General features: G+C 40.1%; 1 protein-coding gene across 1 annotated transcript in view; it reads right to left on the bottom strand.

Annotated features, from left to right (window-relative positions):
• The window catches only part of MND1 (meiotic nuclear divisions 1), a 47507-nt gene extending 23739 nt beyond the window's left edge, over window positions 1–23768 (bottom strand). The window contains exons 1-3 of the mRNA XM_023753289.1: window positions 23693–23768; window positions 19557–19614; window positions 16248–16396 (exon numbers count right to left, since the gene is read on the bottom strand). Of these exons, the coding sequence (XP_023609057.1) occupies window positions 16248–16396; window positions 19557–19614; window positions 23693–23716 (231 nt within the window). The 5' untranslated portion in view covers window positions 23717–23768. The remainder of the gene's footprint in view (window positions 1–16247; window positions 16397–19556; window positions 19615–23692) is intronic.
• Between the last annotated feature and the right edge of the window lie 496 nt (window positions 23769–24264).

The raw sequence follows: 24264 nt of genomic DNA, 5'->3' as shown, positions 1-24264 counted from the left end.
CACGTTCAAAGTCCAAGGAGACTTTTCCACCAGATGTATGCTGCCAGTGCAGCCACCTGGCTTGAGACCCACGCCTGCCTCTCCACCTTCAACACCACCAGTGACTGGGACTTCGTTTCTGTAGAATAGGCTCCCTCTCTCTGTGTGTAACCTGCATGTGCCCCTACTGGCTTATTGAGGTTTCCCCTCATAAACCTGGCATTGTGGAAAGACACAAAAGTGTGCAAGTGACTCCTTACAGGGATGTTTCATTGCTCATGACAGAATAATGCTCTTTCTTCTTTTTCTACTTCCGCCTTATAAAGTGGAAAGATTCAAGAAAACTTGGGCTTCAGAGGATGAGAAAGGCAAACTAATGCCTTCTCTTCCATGGCTTTAGCAGAGTGAAGAGAGCAGCAACCTAACACATTTAGATTGTAAACTAACTCAAGAGTTGAGAGCAGCCAAACAAATTAAGACTTGAGGCACTTTTAAGTGTTAAAAATTACTGAGCCCTGGCTGGTGTGGCTCAAGTTGGTTGAGTGTTGCCCCATGCACCAAAGGTTGCCAATCAATTCCCAGTCAGGCCACATGCCCGGGTTGCAATAGGCAACCAACTGATGTTTCTCTCTCTCATTGATGTTTCTCTCCTTCCCTCTCCCTTTCTCCCTCCCTTAGATCAATTTAAAAAACATATTTTAAAAAATTATTGAAAAGTTGAAATGCACATAGGTTTAAACAAGAAAATAATGAACAAAATTCAAAATTGAGGTTGTTTTGTATCTAATAGAAAGCTATTTTTCCCAAAAAGAGTTATAGTGTAGGAAATTTATGATTATAAATAAGTATAAATACTATGGAACCTGAACAAAACCCTATATGTGAAGATGATGAAAGTTTGAAACATGCCCTTTGGTAAAAACCATACTTTAAACACAAAAAGCACCCAACTATCAGGGCTATTTTTGTGAAGCTTCTAAATACACAAGGCATCCAGAGACATTAGGAATATTGAAATATTAAAATGCATAACATATTGATATACTTTTGAGGGAAAATTGGGCCAAACGAACTGAAATTAGGACTATTCCATGAAATTAAGGATACATATGACTTTGACACTGCCACCACCTGGTGGCATGACAACAAAATTGTAGGTCCAATTGTTTGCGGAGTAAATCTTTCCCAGGTTGGTTGATTTGGGGAGAAAACAGTTATGGCTGAAGAACAGTTGTCATACACCTGTAACCCACATGAAGCATGGAAGAGTGTTTGGGTTGTGGTACAGAGAGGATCCTGTAGCTCTAGAGTCAGGTTTCTCAAGCTCATCCAGGAAGTTGCTCTAACAGCCAAGGAGGATAATTCCTGGGAAGGTTTAGAAGCCCAGCCCAAAGCTACCCACTATAAAAGCAAAACAAGTGAACAAATACAAAAAATACATCTCTTAAGTCTTAAGTCCTATCATAAAAATTCATGCAAGTTTCACAGCTGTAATATGAACTACTATAATTTCGTATTACTTTAAACTATTTACCAAAAAATACTGTTTATATACTTTCCCCATCTGCCACCCACCCCCAAGTTTTTAGTCACTTGATCTCAATGAACATATATTTAACTCTTGATTATCTAAGGTGATGGAAAAAATAAAAACACTCAATTTAAAAGACATGACTTTTAAATGCATATCAATAAAATTTTGCAGACCCAGTTAGGTGCCTCTCAAAAGCCTTTATTTGTACACAAAACTCAAACTTTGTTAAGACTATGATGGCAGCCCTAGCTGGTCTGGCTCAGTGTATAGAGCAGTGGTTCTCCACCTTCCTAATGCCACGACCCTTTAATACAGTTCCTCATGTTGTGGTGACCCCCAACCATAAAATTATTTTCGTTGCTACTTCATAACTGTAATTTTGCTACTGTTATGAATCGTCATGTAAATATCTGATATGCAGCATGTATTTTCATTGTTACAAATTGAACATAATTAAAGCATAGTGATTAATCACAAAAACAATATGTAATTATATATGTGTTTTCCGATGGTCTTAGGTAACCCCTGTGAAAGGGTCGTTCGACCCCCAAAGGGGTCGCGACCCACAGCCTGTGGACTCAAGGGTCCCAGGTTCGATTCCGGTCAAGGGCACATGCCCGGGGTGTGGGCTTGGTCCCCAGTAGGGGGCGTGCAGGAGGCAGCCAATCAATGATTCCTTCTCATCACTGATGTTTCTCTCTTTTCCTCTCCCTTCCTCTCTGAAAATCAATAAAAATACATTAAAAAAAGAATAAATCTCATTTAAAAAAAAAAAAGACTATGATGGCAATGTGCTCATAGAGAATGGGTCCCTTCCTAGTCTCAGAGGGTGAACTGTGATGGCTTACCCTTCCAATGTGACCATGTACCTCACACCTGGCCAATGATACACAAAGAGAAGTCTACTTGTGAAAGGGGGAATCCTGGGATTTTCCTCCTAGATAAAAAGAGAGAGATGTACAAGGAGAAAGTCCATCTTTCTTCCTGCTTTGGAAATTGTCAAGGAAAGATATAGTAGCTGTAGTAACTACTTGCATCCAAACACAGAAAGCCAAAAAATGTCAGACCAGACCTCTGATACCAATGTGTGGTAAGATTAACCAATCCTGAAACAGCCCATACCTCCAAATTTCTTATGTAAGATAAAGAACCCCTATGATTTAAGCCAATATGGATCTACTTTTCTGTTATTTGTGGCTGAAAATAAACTGATTCATGCATATAAAAATAAAAGTATATCAAAATATCAACAGTTATTAGTTTTAAATGATAGGACTACAAGCAATTTAACTTTTCCCTTTATTCTTTTTTCTACAGTGAATAGATTTTAAATTTATTATAGAAAAAATGTAAATTAAAAAAAATTACGATATGTAATACTAGAGGCCTGCTGCACGAGTTCGTGCACAGGTGGGGTCTGGCTGACCTGCCCCGATGGGCCGGGCCAGCTGGGGGGAGGGGCCACGGGCAGTTGGCAGGTTGGCCCGCCCCCTAGTTGAACTCCCAGTCAAGGGGACAATTTGCATATTAGCCTTTTATTATATAGGATTTGTGGCTTGAGAAGTTCTCACTTGCTAATGTCATGTTAGAGATATAAATCTAAAGAATGATAAATGGGTAGAGAGAACAGATGGATAATCGCTAATGTAGACACTATACATATACACTAACAGAAAGTTGACAACCATACTTAAGTGCCTTGTAATGAGGGAATTGTTAAGGGTAAGGAATTATGGGTTGGGCTCTTTAAGAGATGACACACAGAAATATTTAATCAATATAGCTTTGAACATGTTGGGATATGATTTGCCAACTGGCAAGACTACTGCAGGTAGCAACATAGAAGATACATCAGCTCTGGGGATAAGAAACCAGTCTAAGGCAGTAAATGGTCTTATCTGCTCAAACAAACTCATAAAGTTGGGCAGCATTTCCCAAAGTGTGTTCCATGGAACATTAACCCATCATCTCATGAAAATGCATCAAGTAAAATTCACAATGCATAGTATATAAGTCACCAATAAGAACTTTTGAAAATTGATGTGAAATAACTAGTGCTACCATATTTAGCTGATATAAATCCAGGCTAGAAAATAATACTCCAATCTCCCTAATTGTAAAGGGCTAGTTTATTCTTTTCATGAGAATCTCATTTTAGAACTACCATTCATGAGATTTTAGCTAGCCTATGCAGCTCCATCTTAAGTAAATATATGTTTTTGATTTTTATAGGGAAAAATAACTTAAATCCAGGCAACCACCCTCAGTATACTAGGGATCCCCAGGCTGGTCCCCAGCATCCTGTCCTCAGCCTCTTTCCCTTCTTGCTCTGCACATTCTTCCTGGTAAGTCTCATCTCCTCCTATGGCTTCCATACTTCTGATTTCCCACTTTCTATCTCTTGCCTATACATGAACACTGAGCTCCACACCCGCACATTCAGCTACCTACTGGATATTTCTATCTGAATGGCTGACAGGCAACTCATATTCAGTGGTTTCAAAATTCAGTTCATTATCCAAGCCTGCTCCTCTGTGTCTTCTAGACTCTGAAATTACTATCCATCTTGTTGCCCAAACCAGAAACCTGGTAGTTATCTTATCTCTCCCTTTCTCTCTATCCCCACTGCCATCATCTTGGCTTAGACATATCTGACCCAGAATTCTGAATTAGTGTCTTTGCTGGTCAGCCAGTCTCCAGACCTCACGTTCTCCCATCTGCTATAGTAGTTATCGTTAATGCACACTGGATGGTTTCCCAATCCTGAATAATAAAATCCAGATTCCTCAGCCTGGCTCTAAGGTTTTCTGTAATCCTGCTCCTGCACTTGGCCGGCCTAATAACCTGTTGTTACCCCTTTTGTAACCCTACACACCATTATACCAAAATGTTCACAGCTTCCGGAATGCCATTCATTTTAAACTTTGTGTTTTTACATGCTATGCCTGGCTGACTCTTTTTACTCCTCTAATAAACTCCAAACTGTCCATTAACCAGTGATATATATATATATATATATATATATATATCCACCTCAAAAGTCTTTTTTTGGGGAAAGTTTTTATCCCCTCCTCTTCAGCAGAGTTCAGTGCTCCTTTGTGCTTCATTCCTTTTATAGAGTGTCTTATTTCCACAGCAGACATTCTTTGAAAGTAGGGATATTTTTTTTTAGTGTGTACCCCCCCCCTTTTTTTAAATGTATTTTTTATTGATTTCAGAGAAGAAGGGAGAGGGAGAGATAGAAACATCAATGATGAGAGAGAATCATTGATCAGCTGCCTTCTGCACACCCACACTGAGGATCGAGACCATAACCTGGGCATGTGCCCTGACCTGGAATTGAACTGCAACCTCCTGGTTCATAGGTTGACGCTCAACCACTGAGCTGCGCCACATTTATCTTAATCACGTTTATCTCCAGCATAGAATACAGTTCTGAGACCCAAAGAGACCTAATAAATGTTGCTGAATGAATGCATTAATCAATATAGTATTGCCTAGGGTCTGTCCCAACTACTGTGTACTTGTTCTAGAAGTACTTCCCTGGCCCATTGCTTTTCTTTCCCTTCCAGTCCACAACATAAAGCAATAAGGATAATTTCCATTAAGTAGTAAATATTATAGTAATCCCTGTTTTTAAAAATTCAGCCTTAGAAATATCATATATTATATGGAAATAATTAAGCATGAATTTTAATTATTGTTATAATCTAGCCTACCTGAACCTGACTTTCAGAGAATATAGACAGAGAGCATGTGTTTCCCATCCACACACAAAGACAGGCAACAAAGGGGAAATCTGTTTAGATAAAAATTACTCTGCTTATTTTAAAATCTGAACTTTATAGACTCTGAGTGTACACTACTAATGACTGTAAATTCTACCTTCTCCCCCATCTGTCTATTACCCCCAATTCCAAGTCCAGTCTTAGGACTTCATCATCTCCTATCAGGGGTCCTCAAACTACGGCCCGCGGGCCACATGCGGCCCAACGAAAACATTTATCCGCCCGCCAGGTGTTTTTGCCGCCGCTGCCTGTCCTGCTTAGCAGCCGACTCGTCCCGGGCCCGCAGTGCGCATGTGTGGAATGTCTGAGGGACAGTGAACTGGCCCCCTGTTTAAAAAGTTTGAGGACCTCTGTACCTAGCTGGACAATTTCACAGTACACACTCCTCCCTACTGCCAACAGACCCATCTTTCTAAAATAAGGCTCTTCTGATCTCACTTCCCTACTCAAAATTCTTCAACTTAGATCCACAGAGTCCTTCATTATAAGCATCTGCCTTCCCATCTAGTCATAGTCATTTATCCCTCACACACAATTGAGTGGTACAAAACAACTCAGGATTCTCTCATACATTATGTAGTTCTACACACACTACTATGTGTATATAATCACACAAGCTAAAGCACGTACTATGTATTAGTCATTGCTGTAATCAGTTACATAAAACATATTTAATGATCACAACTACCCTGTGAAGTAAAAAATATTAGCACCATTTTACAGATGAGAAAACCAAGGTGCAAGAGGTTTTTAGTAAACAGAGGAAATTGGATTTGAATCTAGAACCCGGGTCTAGTGTCCATTCTCTTAAACCACTATCGTATAGTACCTTAACTTACTGGTCTCTGAACCCAGAACGCTCTTCACCCTAAATACGTTACAAAATCCCATATATGTTTCCAGAACCAACTTAGATGTTTCCTTCCTGGACTGTACAGCCTTTCCTCAGCAGAACTGTCACCCTCTTGTACCACCCTCCGCACATATCACACCAATTGCAATGATTTGTTGACATGTGTGACTCACAAGACTGTGAGGTCCTGGAGGACAGGAACTACTAATTTATTTTATGCCCCTCTCACCAGTCACAATGCCTGCCATGGCAAGCATTCACTGAACAATGACTGAACTCAAAGAACTGCAGTAGAGGTACTGCCTATTTTTATTCAAAAACATTTCAAGTTGTCCACACAGTCTAATAGTGGACCTACTCTATTCATTCACGTTTAGCAATAAAAAATTCTCTATACTCATTTCTAAAAACTGGTAAAAAACCTTTAAGTTATCCTGAGAATCTATGAGTGTCTCCCCAAAGCAATACACTATATCTGAAATCCAGCGTTAATATAAAAATGTAAACCAACTCCTAGAAAACCTGCCCCTTAACTCCCTTCCACTAGTAATAAATGGGCTGCAAACCAGAACTTGGATGAAGAACTATGGACGATCTTAGCAAAGCGGGGAAAACAAAAGAAAAAGTATGATTTCCATAATTTTGACCCTTTAAATAAAAAATCAGTTAAAAACTGCTACACAGACTAGTTGCAGCACTAATGAATTCTCTGAATCAGTAAATGGTTATCATTAAGACTAACTTCATAACCTTTGTTTCCTTTAATTCTCATTCACCTCTCAAACATCTGCCACATGCCAAGAACTATGCTATGGACCAGGGATACAAACTGACTAAGAGATGGGGTTGAGTAAACCACACAGCACAGTATGCTAGACTGGAGTTAGCTCAGGGTGCTACATCAGCAACGAATAGGAATACCCAGGTCAGAATGGAGGAAGAAAGGACAGGCAAGAACACAAAACCAAAAGCATATTGGAAATGCTATTCCTTTTGGAAAAAGGCTTATTCCGTTTGGAAAAGGCTTTAGAAAAGCATTTCTAATCGGTAGTGGTCAGTTATTTCCCACACTGCCAGTAACTCTGTATGAGCAGCACGTCAAGCACAATAGCTACAATACTGGTCTTCCCCAGCCGTACACATATTACAGGACACCATTGTACATCTGTCAATATAAGACAACACCAAATGGAGGAAGTCTTGCCGAAACCGGTTTGGCTCAGTGGGTAGAGCATCGGCCTGCGGACTGAGGGGTCCCAGGTTCGATTCTGGTCAAGGGCATGTACGTGGGTTGCGGGCACATCCCCAGTGGGAGATGTGCAGGAGGCAGCTGATCGATGTTTCTCTCTCATCGATGTTTCTAGCTCTCTGTCCCTCTCCCTTCCTCTCTGTGAAAGGTTGGTGACATATATTTAAAAAAAAAAAAATGGAGGAAGTCTTTCCCTTGAAGCTGAGAGTGAAAGGAGCAAAAAAAGGAGAGAACCAGAAGATGATGGGAAGAGTTATTTAGCCTAACACATTCTGTCTTGCTTTTCCATACAAAAAATATTCAGAAAGACCACACACTCACACACCCACAAACACAGTAATTAAAATCATTATCACACTGAAATAATCAGCAAGTTTCAGCCAAAACTCTTAAAATAATTATCAAGAAGAAAAAAATCACTTCTTGACATTTAATAAGTCTATACATTCTTCAGGATGCCGAGAAATGCCATCTCACTTGGGAGTTCCCACATTATAATTAATTTTTATAATTACTTTTTAAGCTACATAACAATTCACAACAATGACATGAGAAAAGGATCTGGCTATTTCTACTTTCTGTTGAGCCAAAATGGCTATTTCTACTATCATCCAAATACTGTAACATATTTGCATATATTTCAGAAGAACTAGCAGATTTAAACACACTCCCACTTTCATCATCAAAGCTTTTCTTGCCCATTAAAGTTATTAAGTTATGTAAAAAGGCTTCAGGAATGCAACTGTGTTACAGCTAGTCAGAGAGGCTAGCTTAACAACTTTTTTTCTACTCAACCCAAATATTTATTTCAGCCTTGCAGAAATAAAATACTACATTAGCTATTTCCAGCAACAGTAATACTATATTATATACGGGGGGAGAGGAGGGTGAAAGTTTTTTTGCTGAATATCGTAATATAATAACATTAGTATTTTCTGAGCTTATAATCTATTTTTTAAAGTAATTAGATCAGCAAAAAGAAAAACCATAAAATAAATTGGCAGGAAAATTTCCACTTCCCCTGCTTGGTGTATATGATAAAATCCAACCAACCACTGCCCTGCTGGTGTAGCTCAATTGGTTGAGCATTGTCCCATGCACTAGAAGGTCACCAGTTCAATTCCCGGTCAGGGCACATGCCCAAGTTGCAGGCTCAATCCCCAATAGGGGGCATGCAGGAGGCAGCCAATTGGTGTCTCTCTCCCTTTCCCTTCCTCTCTATGAATTTTTTTAAAATTCCCAATTATTAAAACATCCCATAAAAGGGCCTCAATCTAATTTCTAACCTTATTTCCCCATTACTATTAAAAATTTGTTTTCAGTCTTTCCATGCTAGTCACCAACTCTTCACTGAATATAATGTGCTTTATAGTTTTGTTTATCTGTGGTTACATGCAAGGACTATGGAATCAGAATGCTTGTATTTGAATTCTGCTTCATCAGCTACTAATACTGCTATTTTGGGCAAGTTATTTAACTTCTTGGTGCCTCAATCTTCTCATATGTAAAATGGGGAGTTAATACATAACTCTTGCAGTTGTAAGAATCAAGTGATATAAAACCTGTAAAAGCTCTGGTATGGTCTAAATCAGGGGTCCTCAAACTTTTTAAACAAGGGGCCAGTTCACTGTCCCTCAGACCGTTGGAGGGTCGGACTATAGTTTAAAAAAAAACTATGAACAAATTCCTATGCACACTGCACATATCTTATTTTGAAGTAAAAAAACAAAACTTCAAAACAATTAAGGCTCTCCTAACTTCAAAAAAAAAAAAGGCCCTACTAACTGAAAAAAAAAAAAAAATAGACCTCCTAACTTCAAAAAAAAATAAATCCTAACTTGTTCTTACCTCGGTCCTTAGGCAGCAGCAGGCTCTACACAGGCAAGTTCGTGACTCGTCTGATCACACCCGAGACTGAGAGGAGGAGTCGAGAGACAGAGAGAAGGAGGGGAGTTGGAGAGTGCGGCACACATTCCACACATGGGCACTGCGGGCCCGGGACGAGTCAGCTGCTAAGCAATAGGCAGCGGCAGCAAAAACACCCGGTGGGCCGGATAAATGTTTTTGGCGGGCCGCATGTGGCCTGCGGGTCGTAGTTTGAGGACCCCTGGTCTAAATGTTTGTGTCTCCCTCAAAATCATATGTTGAAGTTCTAACGCCTAAAGGTAATGGTTTTAGTATGTGGGCCTTTGAGAGGTGCTTGCGGCATGAAGGTGGAGTCCTCATGAATAAGGTTAGTGCTCTTATAGAAGAGTATCCAGAGGGATGCCAGCCCCTTCCACCATGTGAGGGTACAGTGAAAAGGCTCTGACCTGGGAGAGGGCTCTTACCTGACCAGCCTCCAAAACTATGAGAAATAAATTTCTGTTGTTTATAAGCTACTCATCCTGGTATTTTGTTATAGCAGCTGAAAAACTAAGACAAGCTCTTAAAGCCATACCTGGCTAAGTGCTCAATACATTTTGGCTGCCACTGTCAACATCAGCATCAGTAGCTCCCTCTGCCTGCTGCGGAATTTCCTCCATCCATCTAATCTACTCAACTTTCAGCTCAAAATAATTTCTAAAAAGTTTCCCTTAACTAGCTTATATAATAAAAGGCTAATATGCAATGGCAGAACAACTGGAACAACCGAACAACCGGTTGCTATGACATATGCTGACCACCAGGGGACACGCGTGGAACATGGCGGGAGTCAGCTGCGGTGGGATGGTGGAGCAGGTGAGCAGGGGTGCCACTGGGGTGAGCCTCTGGTGGTTACTGAAGTCTTTGCTCCCACACACCATGGTCCCACCTGGCGCTTGCGCCTGCTACCATCGCTGGCCCTGTTTGCACCTGCTGCAGGTGCCGGAACCACCACTCACACCCACTGCCGGCACCTGGTACTGGCCCCGATAGCTCAGTGCCGCCAGCGGGTGTTTGTGGAGGCTGCTGGCCCTGATCACCCCTCAGGGCTTCTCTACCTCCCCCTGCTCCTGAGGGGCGATCAGGGCAGCAGCCGTTGCTCACACCCTCTGACGTTGCTGGCCCCGCTCGCACCCACTTCTGGCGCCGGCCCCAATTGCTCCATGCCTTCAGTGGGTGCAAGCGGGGCCGGCACTATGAGTGCATGGGAACGGCGGCGGTGGGAGCAGGGCTACCGGCAGATGGGACTGGGGGCTGTGGCGGGGGCACAGAGGATGGGCCGAGACCCACTCCTGTGCCCACTGCAGCCTCGCAGCCACAGTTCCTTTCAAGGTGCAAGAATTCGTGCACTGGGCCCCTAGTATCTATAATAATAAAAGCGTAATATTCAAATCGACCGAACAGCAGGAACGACTGTCCAGATGACCTTCCAGACGACCATGCTATGACACACACTGGCACCAGGCCAGCCAAGGTGGGTGTGATGCAATTAGTTGGGGGGCCCCCGCCATCGCCCCACAATCAACCGCAGAGGAAGAGCCAGGCCACCTCTATGGGGCGATCAATGGGGGGCCTCTGTGATTGATTGCCCCAAAGATGGAGGCCCAGGCCACTGGCTTGCAGCAAGGTGATCAATTGGGGGGGTGCTCTGCGACTGTGAAGCCCTGGCCGGGTGGGCGGGACCTCCCTCTGCTGGGCAATCGATCGTGGAGCTCTACGATCGATCACCCCACAGAGGGAGGCCCAGGCCACCGGCCAGCGATGCTGTGGCAGGTGAGCAGGGCCAGCCAGTGATTGCCCTGCAGAGGGAGGCGCAGGCCAGCCAAGTGACCACACCTCACACCTGTCGCCCACAGAGGGAGGCAACTGGTGGTGGTGGGGGGCAATGCCACACAGAAGGCAAGCAGTGGCAGCGGCGGGGATGGGGCCAGCTGCCAGCAGCCGGGGGAAAGAAAGACCCAATAGGCCCTGATCGCCAGCCAGGCCTTAGGACCCTACCCGAGGGGTCCTAGATTTCAAGAGGGTGCAGGCCAGGCTGAGGGACACCACCACCACCCAGCGGTGCACAAATTTCGTGCACCGGGCCTTTAGTGGATTTATAAAAATCTTACTACCCTCTAAACTGTGTAACAATTAGGACCCATAGCAACAACAGTGTTTGGCACTGATCTTACATAAATTAAATCTTACATAGTTAATTAACTATGTCTTTTCATAAAAAGTTAACTACAGAAGATATTTATCTTGCCTTCCCTAGAAAAGCATAAAATATCTCAACATAAAACACATATTCTATTATTTTTATATTGCCCACAGAATTTGGCACAATGCATGCACAGAACAGGCACAGAGTAAATATCAGTAGAAGTAGTTAATGCAACCCACACACAGCTGATGGCTTGTTTGCTAGCTCAGAATATGTTAAAGGGAAACATATATTATAATCATGAGGCTTTTTTAGACTTTTTAAGCATGATCAACACATACGAGAACAAAATATGTTTCCTGATTTAATTTTCAGATATACTACAAAAATGTCTATTCTCAAGAGATGAATACATTCCTACCCATAATTGAAATCACTGACAGACCAAAGCATAAGAGAATGATGAGGGGCAGGGGAATTTAAGAGTTCTCCCTCTCTCTAATCTGGAAGTAATTAACAAGAAATTCAAAGGAAGTTCACATTTTACTTTAGCAATGTCTTGAATACACTGATCCTTCAGTGCAACCTTGAATTTGGAATGTGGTTCAATTCAATGTTAACTCAGTGCCTTCTATCTTTATATAAATCCCGCCATCTCTTGCAGCATTTCTAATATCTACATTCACCATATAAAACTTTTTACTCTTCACTTCTCTCTTTCATGTGTATAATATATATTAGCTTCAGCACAGGCTACAAGTTCTTTCTTATGAAGCATGGATTTTGAATTCTACTTTTTCTGGTATCTGGTAAAATGTTTTGTACATAGTAGACCCTCAAATATTTGTTCTGATTGAACAAGTAAACTTAGAGTATATACTCCTGGATGGGAACTAATCTAGCTGAATCTGTGACCACCACATACTAAGTGCCTACTTCCACCAGGCACTTTACACATATCACTTCAACTGCATCGCGACCCTTTGTAATAAGTATAGTGTCTCTTTTACAAATTGGGAAACTGAGGCTTTAAAGAGGTTAAGAAAATTTCCCAAGACCCTAGTTAGTAAGAAGTGAAATGTGACCTAAATTCAGTCTGATTCCTATCTTTCCATTAAGCCGTGTCACTTCTCTAAAATAAGTGAGCTTCAGAACCTTGGTTGAGGGGCATAGTAGGATATTGACATGACTTCTCAAATTTTAGTAAAAGAATAAAGTAGGTTTAGATCAGTAGAATGGCAATTTTTTTAATTTATAGCAAATGCCAAGGGCTATCAACCTTTTACAAATGATGCATTCTTCATTTACTTCTGGGAGTGCTTCGAACAGAAGGTATTAAATCTATTGCCTATGTGTTAGTCCCTGACTTGACTTCTGATTTCTGAGCAAGTATGTGAGATTAAGCTTTAACCTCCAGCTTGTAAACAGGGGTGGGAAGAGAGGGGTGTTTCACAAAATATACTGGATGCCAACTCTCAGACCAGTAGGTAGAGAAGTATACTGACAGTAACTGATTGGAACATGCTATACCTCAATCACTCAGTATAAAAACACAATATTATACTCACTTTTAAAAATAGATTCATATACTAGGATACTAGCAAGAATCTCTTGCTTATTTCTGTTAAAACTATTGGCCTGGTGCACGGATTTGTGCACATTGAAAGGAAATTAATTAGAAGAAAGATTCGTGCGGTAATTACATTACTGCAAAAATTACATGTCAAAATAGTATATATAATATAGTGTTATAAAATTAAAACACACATGCGATTGGCACCAGTGAGCTATATATGTATTACTCATGCACGAGTCGTTTATTTTTAAACTGCCAGTGTGTGTTATATGTACCGGTCAGACGGACATAAGGTTGGTCACTTAGCCTTTTGTATATATAGACTAGAGGCCTGGTGGATGAAATTTGTGCACGGGTAGGGTCCCTAGGCCTGGCCCGCGATCAGGGCTGATCTGTGAGGCTACCAGTGGGGCAATCGGGGGGTGGGGGGGGCCGCTGGCACCTGCTTTGACTGGCCTGGGGGCAGGCAGCTCCTGCATTGAGCATCTGCCCCCTGGTGGTCAGTACACATCATAGCAACCAATTGTTCAGCCGGTAGTTCCACCATTCTGTTGATTTGCATATTAGGCTTTTATTATATAGGATTTGTCAAGCTCCTCCACTTGCTAAGTAGAGATTATGCTAAATCCAAAGGCAAAAATATAAAAAGTGCTCATTTGGCCTTTTTACTCAAGGTCAAAGAGTTTCTTTGGCTGGTAAAGTTAACCAAGAAATGCTTAGTCAGCACCTGATATATCCAGCGGCAGTCATGAACTGCCTGGAGGAAAGTAATATATAACACCAGAAACACCAACCATAAAGAAACAAATTGATAACATAGACTTCATCAAAATTAAACACTTTTGCTCCTCAAAACAGTTAAGAAAATAAAAAGATGAACTACAGACTGGGAGAAAAACATTTGGAAAGCATTTATCTGATATAGGATTTATATCCAGAAAGCATAGAGAACTTTCTAAACTGAATAATAAAAATAAACAACCTGATTTCTTTAAAATATATTTTTATTGATTTCAGAGAGGAAGAGAGAGGGAGAGAGAGATAGAAACATCAATGATAAGAGAGAATCATCCTGCACACTCCCCACTGGGGATCAAGCCGCAACCTGAACATATGCCCTAGACCAAAATTGAACCCAGCACCCTTCAGTCCGCAGGCTGACGCTCTATCCACTGAGCCAAACTGGCTAGGGCACAACCTGATTTTTTTAAAAGGCAAAAGATCTGTTAAAGACACTTCATCAATGAAGATATATGGATGACAAATAAACACATGCAAGGATGCTCAAATTATTAGGCACTGTGGAAATGGAAATTAAAACCACAAGATATCACTACGCACTTACTACAGCAGGTATCATACCAAGTATTATTCAGGATGTGGAGGAACTGGAACTCTGATACATAGCTAGTGGGAATATAAAATAGCACAACACTATGGAAAACAGTTTGGTAATTTCTTAAAAGTTAAACTACACCGACCCTATGATCCATCTATTCCATCCTTAGATTTACCCATTATAAATGAAAAAAGATGTTCATACAGACTTATACATAAATATCCATAGTAGCTTTATTTCTAATAACCCAAACAAAAAACCCAAATGTCCATCAATAGGTAAACAAACTATTGTACATCCATACAACGGAATGCCACTTAGCAATAGAAAGCGAATGATTAATACATACAGCAACATGGATACATCTTAAAATAATTATACTGAGTAAAAGAAGCCAGGAAAGAGAGTACATACTGTATGATTCCATTTATAGAAAATTCTAGGAAATATAAACTAATGCATAGTGACAGAGCAAATCGGTACTTGTCTGGGGATGGGGTAAGGGAACAGTGGGCAGGAGAGAAAGACTGAAAAGGGGAATGAAAAAACTTTTTGGTGTGATGGGAATCATTATCTTGACTGTGGTGATGGTTTCATGAATGTATACGTGTGTCAAACATCAATTTATTAACTTTAAATATAAGAAATATAAGCAGTTCTTGTATGCCAATTATTCCTCAATAAAGTTTTTAATTGCAAAACTTTTTGAAAAAAATGCTGAGTGATGGCCCTAGCCAGTTTGGCTGAGTGGATAGAGCTTCGCCTGCAGACTGAATGGTCCCAGGTTCGATTCAGGACAAAGGTACATGCCCGGGTTGCAGTCTAGATCCCCAGTAGGGGGTGTGCAGGAGGCAGCCAATCAATGATTCTCTTTCATCATTGATGTTTCTATCTCTCCCTGTCCCTTCCTCTCTGAAATCAATAAAAATGTTATAAAAAAAAAATTGCTGAGTGATGAATATGCATGTCATTTCCTCACAGGAAAAAAAAATGTGGCATCATGTTTAAGAGATAAACATGGGCAAAGGATCTGAACTGATAGGTCTCTAAGAAAGATATACAAATGGTCAGTAGACACATGAAAAGATGTTCAACATCCTTAGTCATCAGGGCAATGGAAATCAAAACAATAATGAGATACCACTGAAATGGCTAAAGTCAAAAAGTCAGGTAGTGACAAGTTTTGGTGAGAAAGTGATGAAATTGGTAGGAATGCAGAATAGTGCAACTCCTTAGAAAACAGCCTGAAGTTTTTCAGTTAAGCATAATCCTATATAATAAAAGGCTAAATGCAATGGTCCCCTCAGGAGTTCGACTGCTTGCTATGACGTGCGCTAACCACCATGGGGTGAAGTGAAACATGGCAGGCAACCAGCGGTGGCGGCGGGGTGCTGAGGGAGTGAGGGAAGGAAAAGGCGGGGAGGCCAGGAGGCGGGGAACTTGATCAGCCCTGATCATGGGCCAGGCCTAGGGACCCTGCCCATGCACGATTTTTGTGCACTGGGCCTCTAGTGTTATCATATGATGCAGCAATTCCTAAGAGAGATGAAAGCAAATTTTTACACAGAAACTAATACAAGATGTGTATTTGGTAGTGAGAAAGGGGTGGGTATTACAGAACTCTCTGTACCTCCCCATCAGCTTTTCTGTAAATCTAAAAGGATCTAAAATATTAGATAACAATATTATGGCATGTGGGAAGATGAAAGTTAAAACATTCTAAGATTCTGATGGGAGAAAGAGATGTTGATTATCTTTAGACTTTGAGTCAAATAATATATGTGAAAAATTTAACAGAAACCACTAACTGAAAAGATTAAGTAAAACAAATTTATTTTTTACAAAGCAAATGTATATTTTTTAACTGCGGTGGCTTACCTGAGACTCCAGAGCCTCCAACTTACGTTTCCTTGCATGAAGGGCTTTACTGGGAAAAGCCCAATAATAATTAGAGGTTCCAATCCTCTCACAGTCAACCATACCATCATCAACTAAGCTTTGAAGAACGTCTTTCACTGACATAGCAGCTAAAAGATATAATTTTTAAAGATATATCATAAATAAAATGAAAAGGCCAATAAGTGGGGAAATGCAACAAATTTATAGGTCAAGAGTTAATAATTTAATAAATAAGGAGCTTTCAAAAATAGTAACAAAAAAGCCCAATACTGCAACAGAAAAACAAAAGTATATCAATGGGCATCTATAAAATATACATGGTCAATAAACCAGAAAATGTTGAACCACATTAATAATTAAAGAAGTAAAATAAAGCAATGAGAGTTAATATTTTGACTCTCAAATTAAAAACACTAAAAAAAATAAAGGGTTCAGGAAAATGGGTACTCTCAACATGGGTACCCTCAGCAGCATGTATCTAAAGCTTTAGGTTTATGCAGGCCTTTTGTGTAGAAATTCCACTTTTATAAATTCAGCCAAAGAAAATAATGATGGATATACATAAGGATGCCTGTCAAAGCAGTTTTCAATAGTAAAAAGTTGGGAACCAGTCCAATAACAGGACTTTTAAAAGTATTTTATTGTAATTGAATATATGCAATCATTGAAGTTATGTTATAAAATATTTAATGCCATGGTATATATACATTCAAAATGTGTAATACAGAATGTATTATGTTAAAAATAAATTTAAAAGACAGTATACACTAATGTGACAGTCGTTATTTTGAGTAACGGGTTAAGAGGCAATTTTTCTTTCTTTCTTTTTACTCATTTTTCTTTTTCCGACAATAAACATATATTGCCATTTTTGCTAAGAAAACAAAAATAAAACTATTATGAAAAATAAATCCTATATAATAAAAGGGTAATATGCAAATTGACCCTAACAGCAGAAAGACTGGGAATGACTGGTCACTAGACACACACTGATCACCAGGGGGCAGAAGCTCAGTGCAGGAGCTGCCCCCTGGTGGTCAGTGCCCTCCCACAGGGGGAGCTCTGCTCAGCCACAAGCCAGGCTGATGGCTGCCAGCACAGCGGTGGTGGCGGGAGCCTCTCCCGCCTCCTCAGCAGCGCTAAGGATGTCCAACTGCAGCTTAGGCCTGCTCCCCGCTGGCAAGCGGACATCCCCCGAGGGCTCCCGGGCTGCCAGAGGGATGTCTGACTGCCAGCTCAGGCCTGATCCCCTGGGGAGCAGGCCTAAGCCAGCAGGTGGACATCCCCTGAGGGGTCCCAGAATGCGAGAGGGCACTGGCTGGGCCGAGGGACACCCCCAAGTGCACAAATTTTTGTGCACGAGGGCTCTAGTAATAAATAAAAAATAAACTGAACAAGTTTAAAAATCAGAAAAACATTTTAAAAAATAGCATGTAAAAAATACAAAGCCATAATGATAGATCCGTATCATTATACATTTGTCCAAACCCATAGAATGTACAACACCAAGCGTGAACCCTAATGTAAACAATGGACTTTGGGTGATTATGATGTGTCGATGCAGGTTCATCAATTGTAATAAATGTACCACTGTTCAGTGATGTTGCTAACAGAAGCTATGCATGTTGGGAGTTTGAGACAGGAAATATATATGAAATCTCTGTACCTTCCTCTCAATCTTTCTGTGAACCTAAAACTACTCTAAAAAGTCTTTTAGAAAAAAATTTATGGATTGCATGTTAATTGCACATTAAATTTAGCAGCAAAATTTGGGAACAACGTAGATGTTCAACAATGTGTAACAGGCTAAGCAAATCATGGCATGGTAGGTAGTCATAGAATTAAACATTAAGAGACGCAGGTGCTGTACATAATTTTCTTAAAAGCACATGACATAAGTAAATGTGAATGATATGTTATATGAAAAAAAAAAGACATGAACACAAAACTGTATATGCAGCATAGTTCTTTCTCAGAGAAATGGACAGATACATACATACAAAGACAAACAGAACCTAAAAATAATTCATCAAAATACACCAAAATGTTTAACAGTGATGTTCTCATGAACAACTTTTATTTTCAGTATAGTCTTTATAATTTCCAAATCTGTTAAAATAAGCATGTAGTTTATGTAATCAGAAAGTAAGGTTCAAAAAAATATGTATCCAGTGCGGCTGGCGTGGTTCAGTGGTTAAGCATTGACCTATGAGCTAGGAAGTCATGGTCCGATTCCTGGTCAGGGCATATGCCCGGTTGTGGGGCGTGCAGGAGGCAGCTGATCAATGATTCTCTCTCATCATTGCTGTTTCTATCTCCCTGCCTCTCCCTTCCTCTCTGAAATCTATAAAAAATATATTTAAAAATAAAAAATAAAAAAATATGTATCCTATGTAGTGGATTTAACAGTGACCATTCAAAAGATAACCCCCAGAACCTGTGAATGTGACCACATTTGAAAAAGCATCTGTACAGGTATAATTAAGGATCTCCAGATGAAATCATCCTGGATTTTGGCTGGGTCACAAATTCAATGGAATGCGTCCTTGTAAGAGACAGAAGGGGAGATAACAAAGGGGAAGGCCATGTGAAGACAGAGGCAGAGATGAGAATGATGTGTCTGTAAGTCAAGCACTGCTGGCAGCCACCAGAAGGTAGGAGAGAAACATGAAATGGATTCTCCTTCTGAGCCTCCAAAAGTAGCCAACTCTGTTGACACCTTCATTTTTGACTTCTGGTCTCCAGAACTAAGAGAATAAATTTCTACTGTGTCAAGTACCAAGTTTGTGGTAATTTGCTGCTACAGAAAATGAAGACACCAGGTAAAGACAAAATGTAACATTTAACAAATATTAAAACATACATGAACAGTTTTTACTCCTTTTGAAGTAAATTATGCCCATAAGTAGATAAATGTGTATATTTGCATGTATGTATATATGTGTGTACATGGACATACATGCATACTCCATTTTAATTTTCCTAGAGCAGATACTCCAAACACAGGAATCATGGCCATGGCCCAAAGACATCATGTAAAGACTTTATGAGCGGGGGGAGGAAGAAGTAAAGAGGCAGAGCACAGAGGATTTTTAGGGCAGTGAAAACACTCTGCATAATACCATAACGATGGATCTGTGTCATTTATACATTTGTTTAATGTATATATTACACATTATACATTTACAAACATTCATCTCTAGAAATTTGTTCCCATAAAGTGAAAGACTGTAGCAGAAAAGAGGACCAATATTTCCCTACATATTTTGGCACATCTTTGATACTTACTAATGCCTTTCTCTTTAGGAGCAATCTTCTCCATGTCTTTTAATTGAAATACATCTTTCTGTTTTTAAAAAAAATTTAAAAAGAAATGAAAAACATGTATTTATTTTCTACTATATACTTATATTTACCATAATTCTGTTCATACATAAAACACTGTACTAAAAAACTATACCTGGAAATGAACAATGCAACAGAATCAAGCATTTTGGAGCCAGAAGAAACTGCAATTATCTTGTTTAATACCATAGAAGTTAAAATGAACAGGTTTTGCATGAACATACAAATCTTAAAGTAACTGGAGAACAGCTTCCCACTGAAGTATAAAAACTAGTTACAATGAATCATTTGTTAACACGAGATAATCTAGCTTCTTTGACACTGATTTTAAGAAAACACAAACAGTATTTTGCTTAGCATATATCATACATTACAGATTTAACAGTTCCAACTAAAAACAAAACAGCCAACTGTCAAGAATTGTTTATATTTAGTTTCATGGAAGAGCTACACTTAAAAAATAGGAAAATTATATATTCATGGCTGCCTATCAATCATTTTTATACATGTTGTATGTCCACCAAATTAAATTATGGGAACCTATATATGTAGAATATTTAATCTTACAGTTACTCCTTTCTTTTTGTAATAAGCTTTGGTTAAAGTGATGAAAAAAACTTGGATAACCAAAATAAAATAAGATGGAAGTACTCAGCAATTAGAAGATAATTATTGTGATAATTGTTTTGAAATCCGGGATCTACTTATTCTAAAATGAACTTGAAAAGGCAACTTCAATATGATGAAAATTAGACTTCCTAAAAATTTAAAACTTCTGCTCATCCAAGGCTACTATTAAGAAATTGAAAACACAAATACTGATTAGAAGACAATATTCATAAAACATATACCTGACAAAAGACTGGTACCTGGGTATACATCCTCCCACCAAAGACAAATTGATGGATGGATAAAGGAGTGGACAGATGAATATAAGTGATAAAGCAAGTAGAGTAAAATGTTAATGGTAGAATTTAAAAGTGGGATACATAGGTATCACTGTAAAATTCTTTCATAATAAAATGTTGGAAAAAGTAACTTCATCTCACTACACTTAAAGATTTACTAAATTAAGGAAATTGTTAAGTCATTGATCTTAGGGTGTGAAATCAATTTTTGCACATCTGGGAATAAACTGTTTAAAGATAATTCTGTAAGGTCTCAGAGAACATGCAATAAATTACTGGCTTTAGGTGTCTAATGCATTTTTAAAAATCAATTAATCAAATCTATTTGCAAATGCTTCAGATTCCCTGGATAAAAAAACATGAACTCACTGAGACATCTGCCTATATGTGGTCATCAAGGAGGAGCCCCAGACATACTGGCTGCCCAGTGGGGTTGCTGTGCAAACGAATGAGCTTGCAAAGAACTAGCTTCAGAACTAAAATGTGGTCATTTAAGTGGACAGAGAAAATGGTCTCAAGTGTATACTAGTTTTCCCCAGCATTAAACAGAGATAATGAAGGACAGATGAATACAATGTTCTTCTAGCCCTTAAAAAAAAATATGTGTAAGCTACCGCTAGATACCTTTTAATTAAGCACTTATGACCTGGGCATTATAATGTTTTATATAGATTACCTCATTTAATTCTTATACCAACACTGTGAGCTGGGTACAGTTATTATCATCCTCCTTAATAGACGAGAAAACTGAGACTTAGGTTAAATAACTTCCTTAAAGTCACATAGTTATTAGGTGAAACAGACTTCAGGTACAAGTTCTCTATCATTGAGCTATACTTTTAGCATGTTCTTAAGCATTAACAGGCAAAGAATTCTTTTTGTAGTACATTAGCAACTTCAAATATATACATATATGTATTCATATGAATGACTATGTAACATGTCCCAAAAAATGTACACACACTTTAATAGCTGATAACTCACTTAATTTTCACTCCTTTTCAGGTTTAACTGATTTAAAATAATGGGTGAAGCCAGACTAAGCTTTGAACAAAGAAAATTTATCCTAAAGTGCCACTAGACTTTTTTTTAATCAGGATACATAAAAAATAAAGTTTATGATACAAAACTGGCAACAATTGACAAACCAAGGGTGCAAAAATAACAAACAAAATTATTATTATTTTTTATTTCAGAGAGGAATGCAGAGGGAGAGAGAGAAACGTCAATGATGAAAGAGAATCATTGATCGGCTGCCTCCTGCATGCACCCTACTGGGGATTGAGACTGCAACCTGGGCATGTGCCCTTGACTGGAATCGAATCCGGGCCCCTTCAATCTGCAGGCCTACGCTCTATCCACTGAGCCAAACCGGCTAGGGCCAAAATGATTCTTGATGTTTGCGATTCCACTGCTTCATATTATCAGCAGTGCCTGGACCAGAACAGTCATCAGTTTAAAAACAAGCATTGACAAAAAAAGATTATTCATTTTTATAGATTCCTTTAGATTTTGAAAATGAACTGTAGGGTAATAAATACTGACTTTATAATCATTCAAAGTATGCATACATTTTGGGGGGACACCCTGTATATGGGAATATATGAACTGAAATCAATCAATCAGTCAATTAATACAATTACAGTCATGCACTGCATAATGACATTTCAGTCAACATGCCATCCTATATAATAAAGAGGTAATATGCAAATTGACCATCACACCCTCGCACAAGATGGCCACCACAAGATGGCCGGCAGGGGAGGGCAGTTAGGGGCGACCGGGCTAGCAGGGGAGGGCAGTTGGGGGGGACCAGGTCAGTAGGGGAGGGCATTTGGGGGGGACTGGGCCGGCAGGGGAGGGCAGTTGAGGGCGACCGGGCCAACAGGGGAGGGCAGTTGGGAGTGATCGGGCCGGCAGGGGAGCAGTTAGGTGTCGATCAGGCTGGCAGGGGAGTAGTTAGGAGGCGATCAGGCTGGCAGGCAGAAGTGGTTAGGGGCAATCAGGCAGACAGGCAGGCGAGTGGTTGGGAGCCAGCAGTCCCAGATTGTGAGAGGGATGTCCGGCAGTCGGACATCCCCCAAGGGGTCCCAGATTGTAGAGGGTGCAGGCTGGGCTGAGGGACATCCCCCCCCCCAAATTTTGTGCACTGGGCCTCTAGTATATAATAACAAAAGCATAATATGCTAATTAGACTGGACATCCTTCCGGACGAAGCCAGGGCTGCCTGGGAACCGGGTGCTTGCTGGCGGCTGGAGGGAAGCCTGGGTCCGGGGTGCCAGAGAGAAGCTGGTGCCAGCAGCTGGGGGAAGGAAGGCCTACTCTTGCACAAATTTCATGCATCGGGCCCCTAGTATGATTATAACAGAGCTGAAAAATTCCTATCGCCTAGTGATGTTGTAGCTAGCCATCTCATAGTGCAGCTTACTCACATGTTGTGGAGATGCTGGTGTAAACAAACCTACTACGCTGCCAGCTGTATTGCACATACAATTATGTCCAGTATATAATCCTACATAATAAAAGGCTAATATGCAAATTGTCCCCTTGACCGGGAGTTCGACCAGTGGGTGGGGCTGGCTGGCCAACTGCCCACGGCCCCTCCCCCTGGCCAGCTGTATTAGTTTCAGGCAGAAAGAGGACACAATCAAATATATGCTTCAGAAATATAATTCTGGGGCCAGTGTGTAGGATAGTCTGGATAGAAGAGACTCTGTGAACACTGGGATAAGGTTATTCCCTCATAGCTCACAAACACCACAAATATTTGCAGAACTTTATTCATTCTTCAGGAAATTGGTGAGTACTGATCTCTAATTAAAAAAAGGGTACAGTTAAGCCCTTAGCTAGTATGGCTCAATTGATTGGAGTGTAGGCCTGTACACAAAAGGAGGCAGGTTCGATTCCCGGTCAGGGCACATGCCCAGGTTGCAGGTTGGATCCCTAGTCAGGGTGCATGCTAGAAGCAAACTACCAATGTTTTTCTCTCACATCGATGTTTCTCTCTCTCTCTCTCTCTCTCTCTCTCTGTCTCTCCATACAATTGATGAAAAAGCATATCCTCGGGTGAGGACTAAAAAAAAAAAAAAAAAGGTACAGTTAATACTGGATGACATATATGTAAGGAAAAAATTATGCAAAATACTAAAAATCTTAGGGAAAATGACTTACCGTCTCAAAAAAAATTTCCATCATGCGGGCTCTCTTTTCTTCTACACTCAGTCCTTTTTTCTTCGACTAAAGCACAAAATTTAAAAAGTAGACACTGAATTTTTTTAAACACTGCATTTTAAAACAACTTGGTCTGAAACATTATCAGAAATGTTATGTATGATCTTGCCTGGTACCAACAGGCTTGATAACGGTCACAGCCAGGCCTCAAGACTGACTTGAAGTATTCTATGATTATAGGTCAAGCCTTGTGGTAGGTGCTGCCAGTACAGTAAAAACTGTGACTGAGACAGAGCCTGGCATTCTGTATAAATTCATTATTTATCAAATGATCCAGTGGCAAGTCACTGTATTTACCTTCGATAGACTTACAATCTGTCAAAGAAAATACATAGATACAACTATTTATAATTGATGAACAGGAACATGCATGAATTGTTACCCAGAATAGATTGAATTGCTACCCAGGGCAGAATGAGTTCATTCCACTCAGGTAGGGAGGGAGAGTTCACTAGGAAAGTCAGAGATGAGGAGGATTTTGGTGAGTGGAGAAATGGTGAGAAAGGTGTCCA

This window comes from Myotis lucifugus, unplaced genomic scaffold (assembly GCF_000147115.1).
Source record: "Myotis lucifugus unplaced genomic scaffold, Myoluc2.0 scaffold_1, whole genome shotgun sequence".
Taxonomy (NCBI): Eukaryota; Metazoa; Chordata; class Mammalia; order Chiroptera; family Vespertilionidae; genus Myotis; species Myotis lucifugus.
This window is presented reverse-complemented; position numbering and strand designations above follow the sequence as displayed.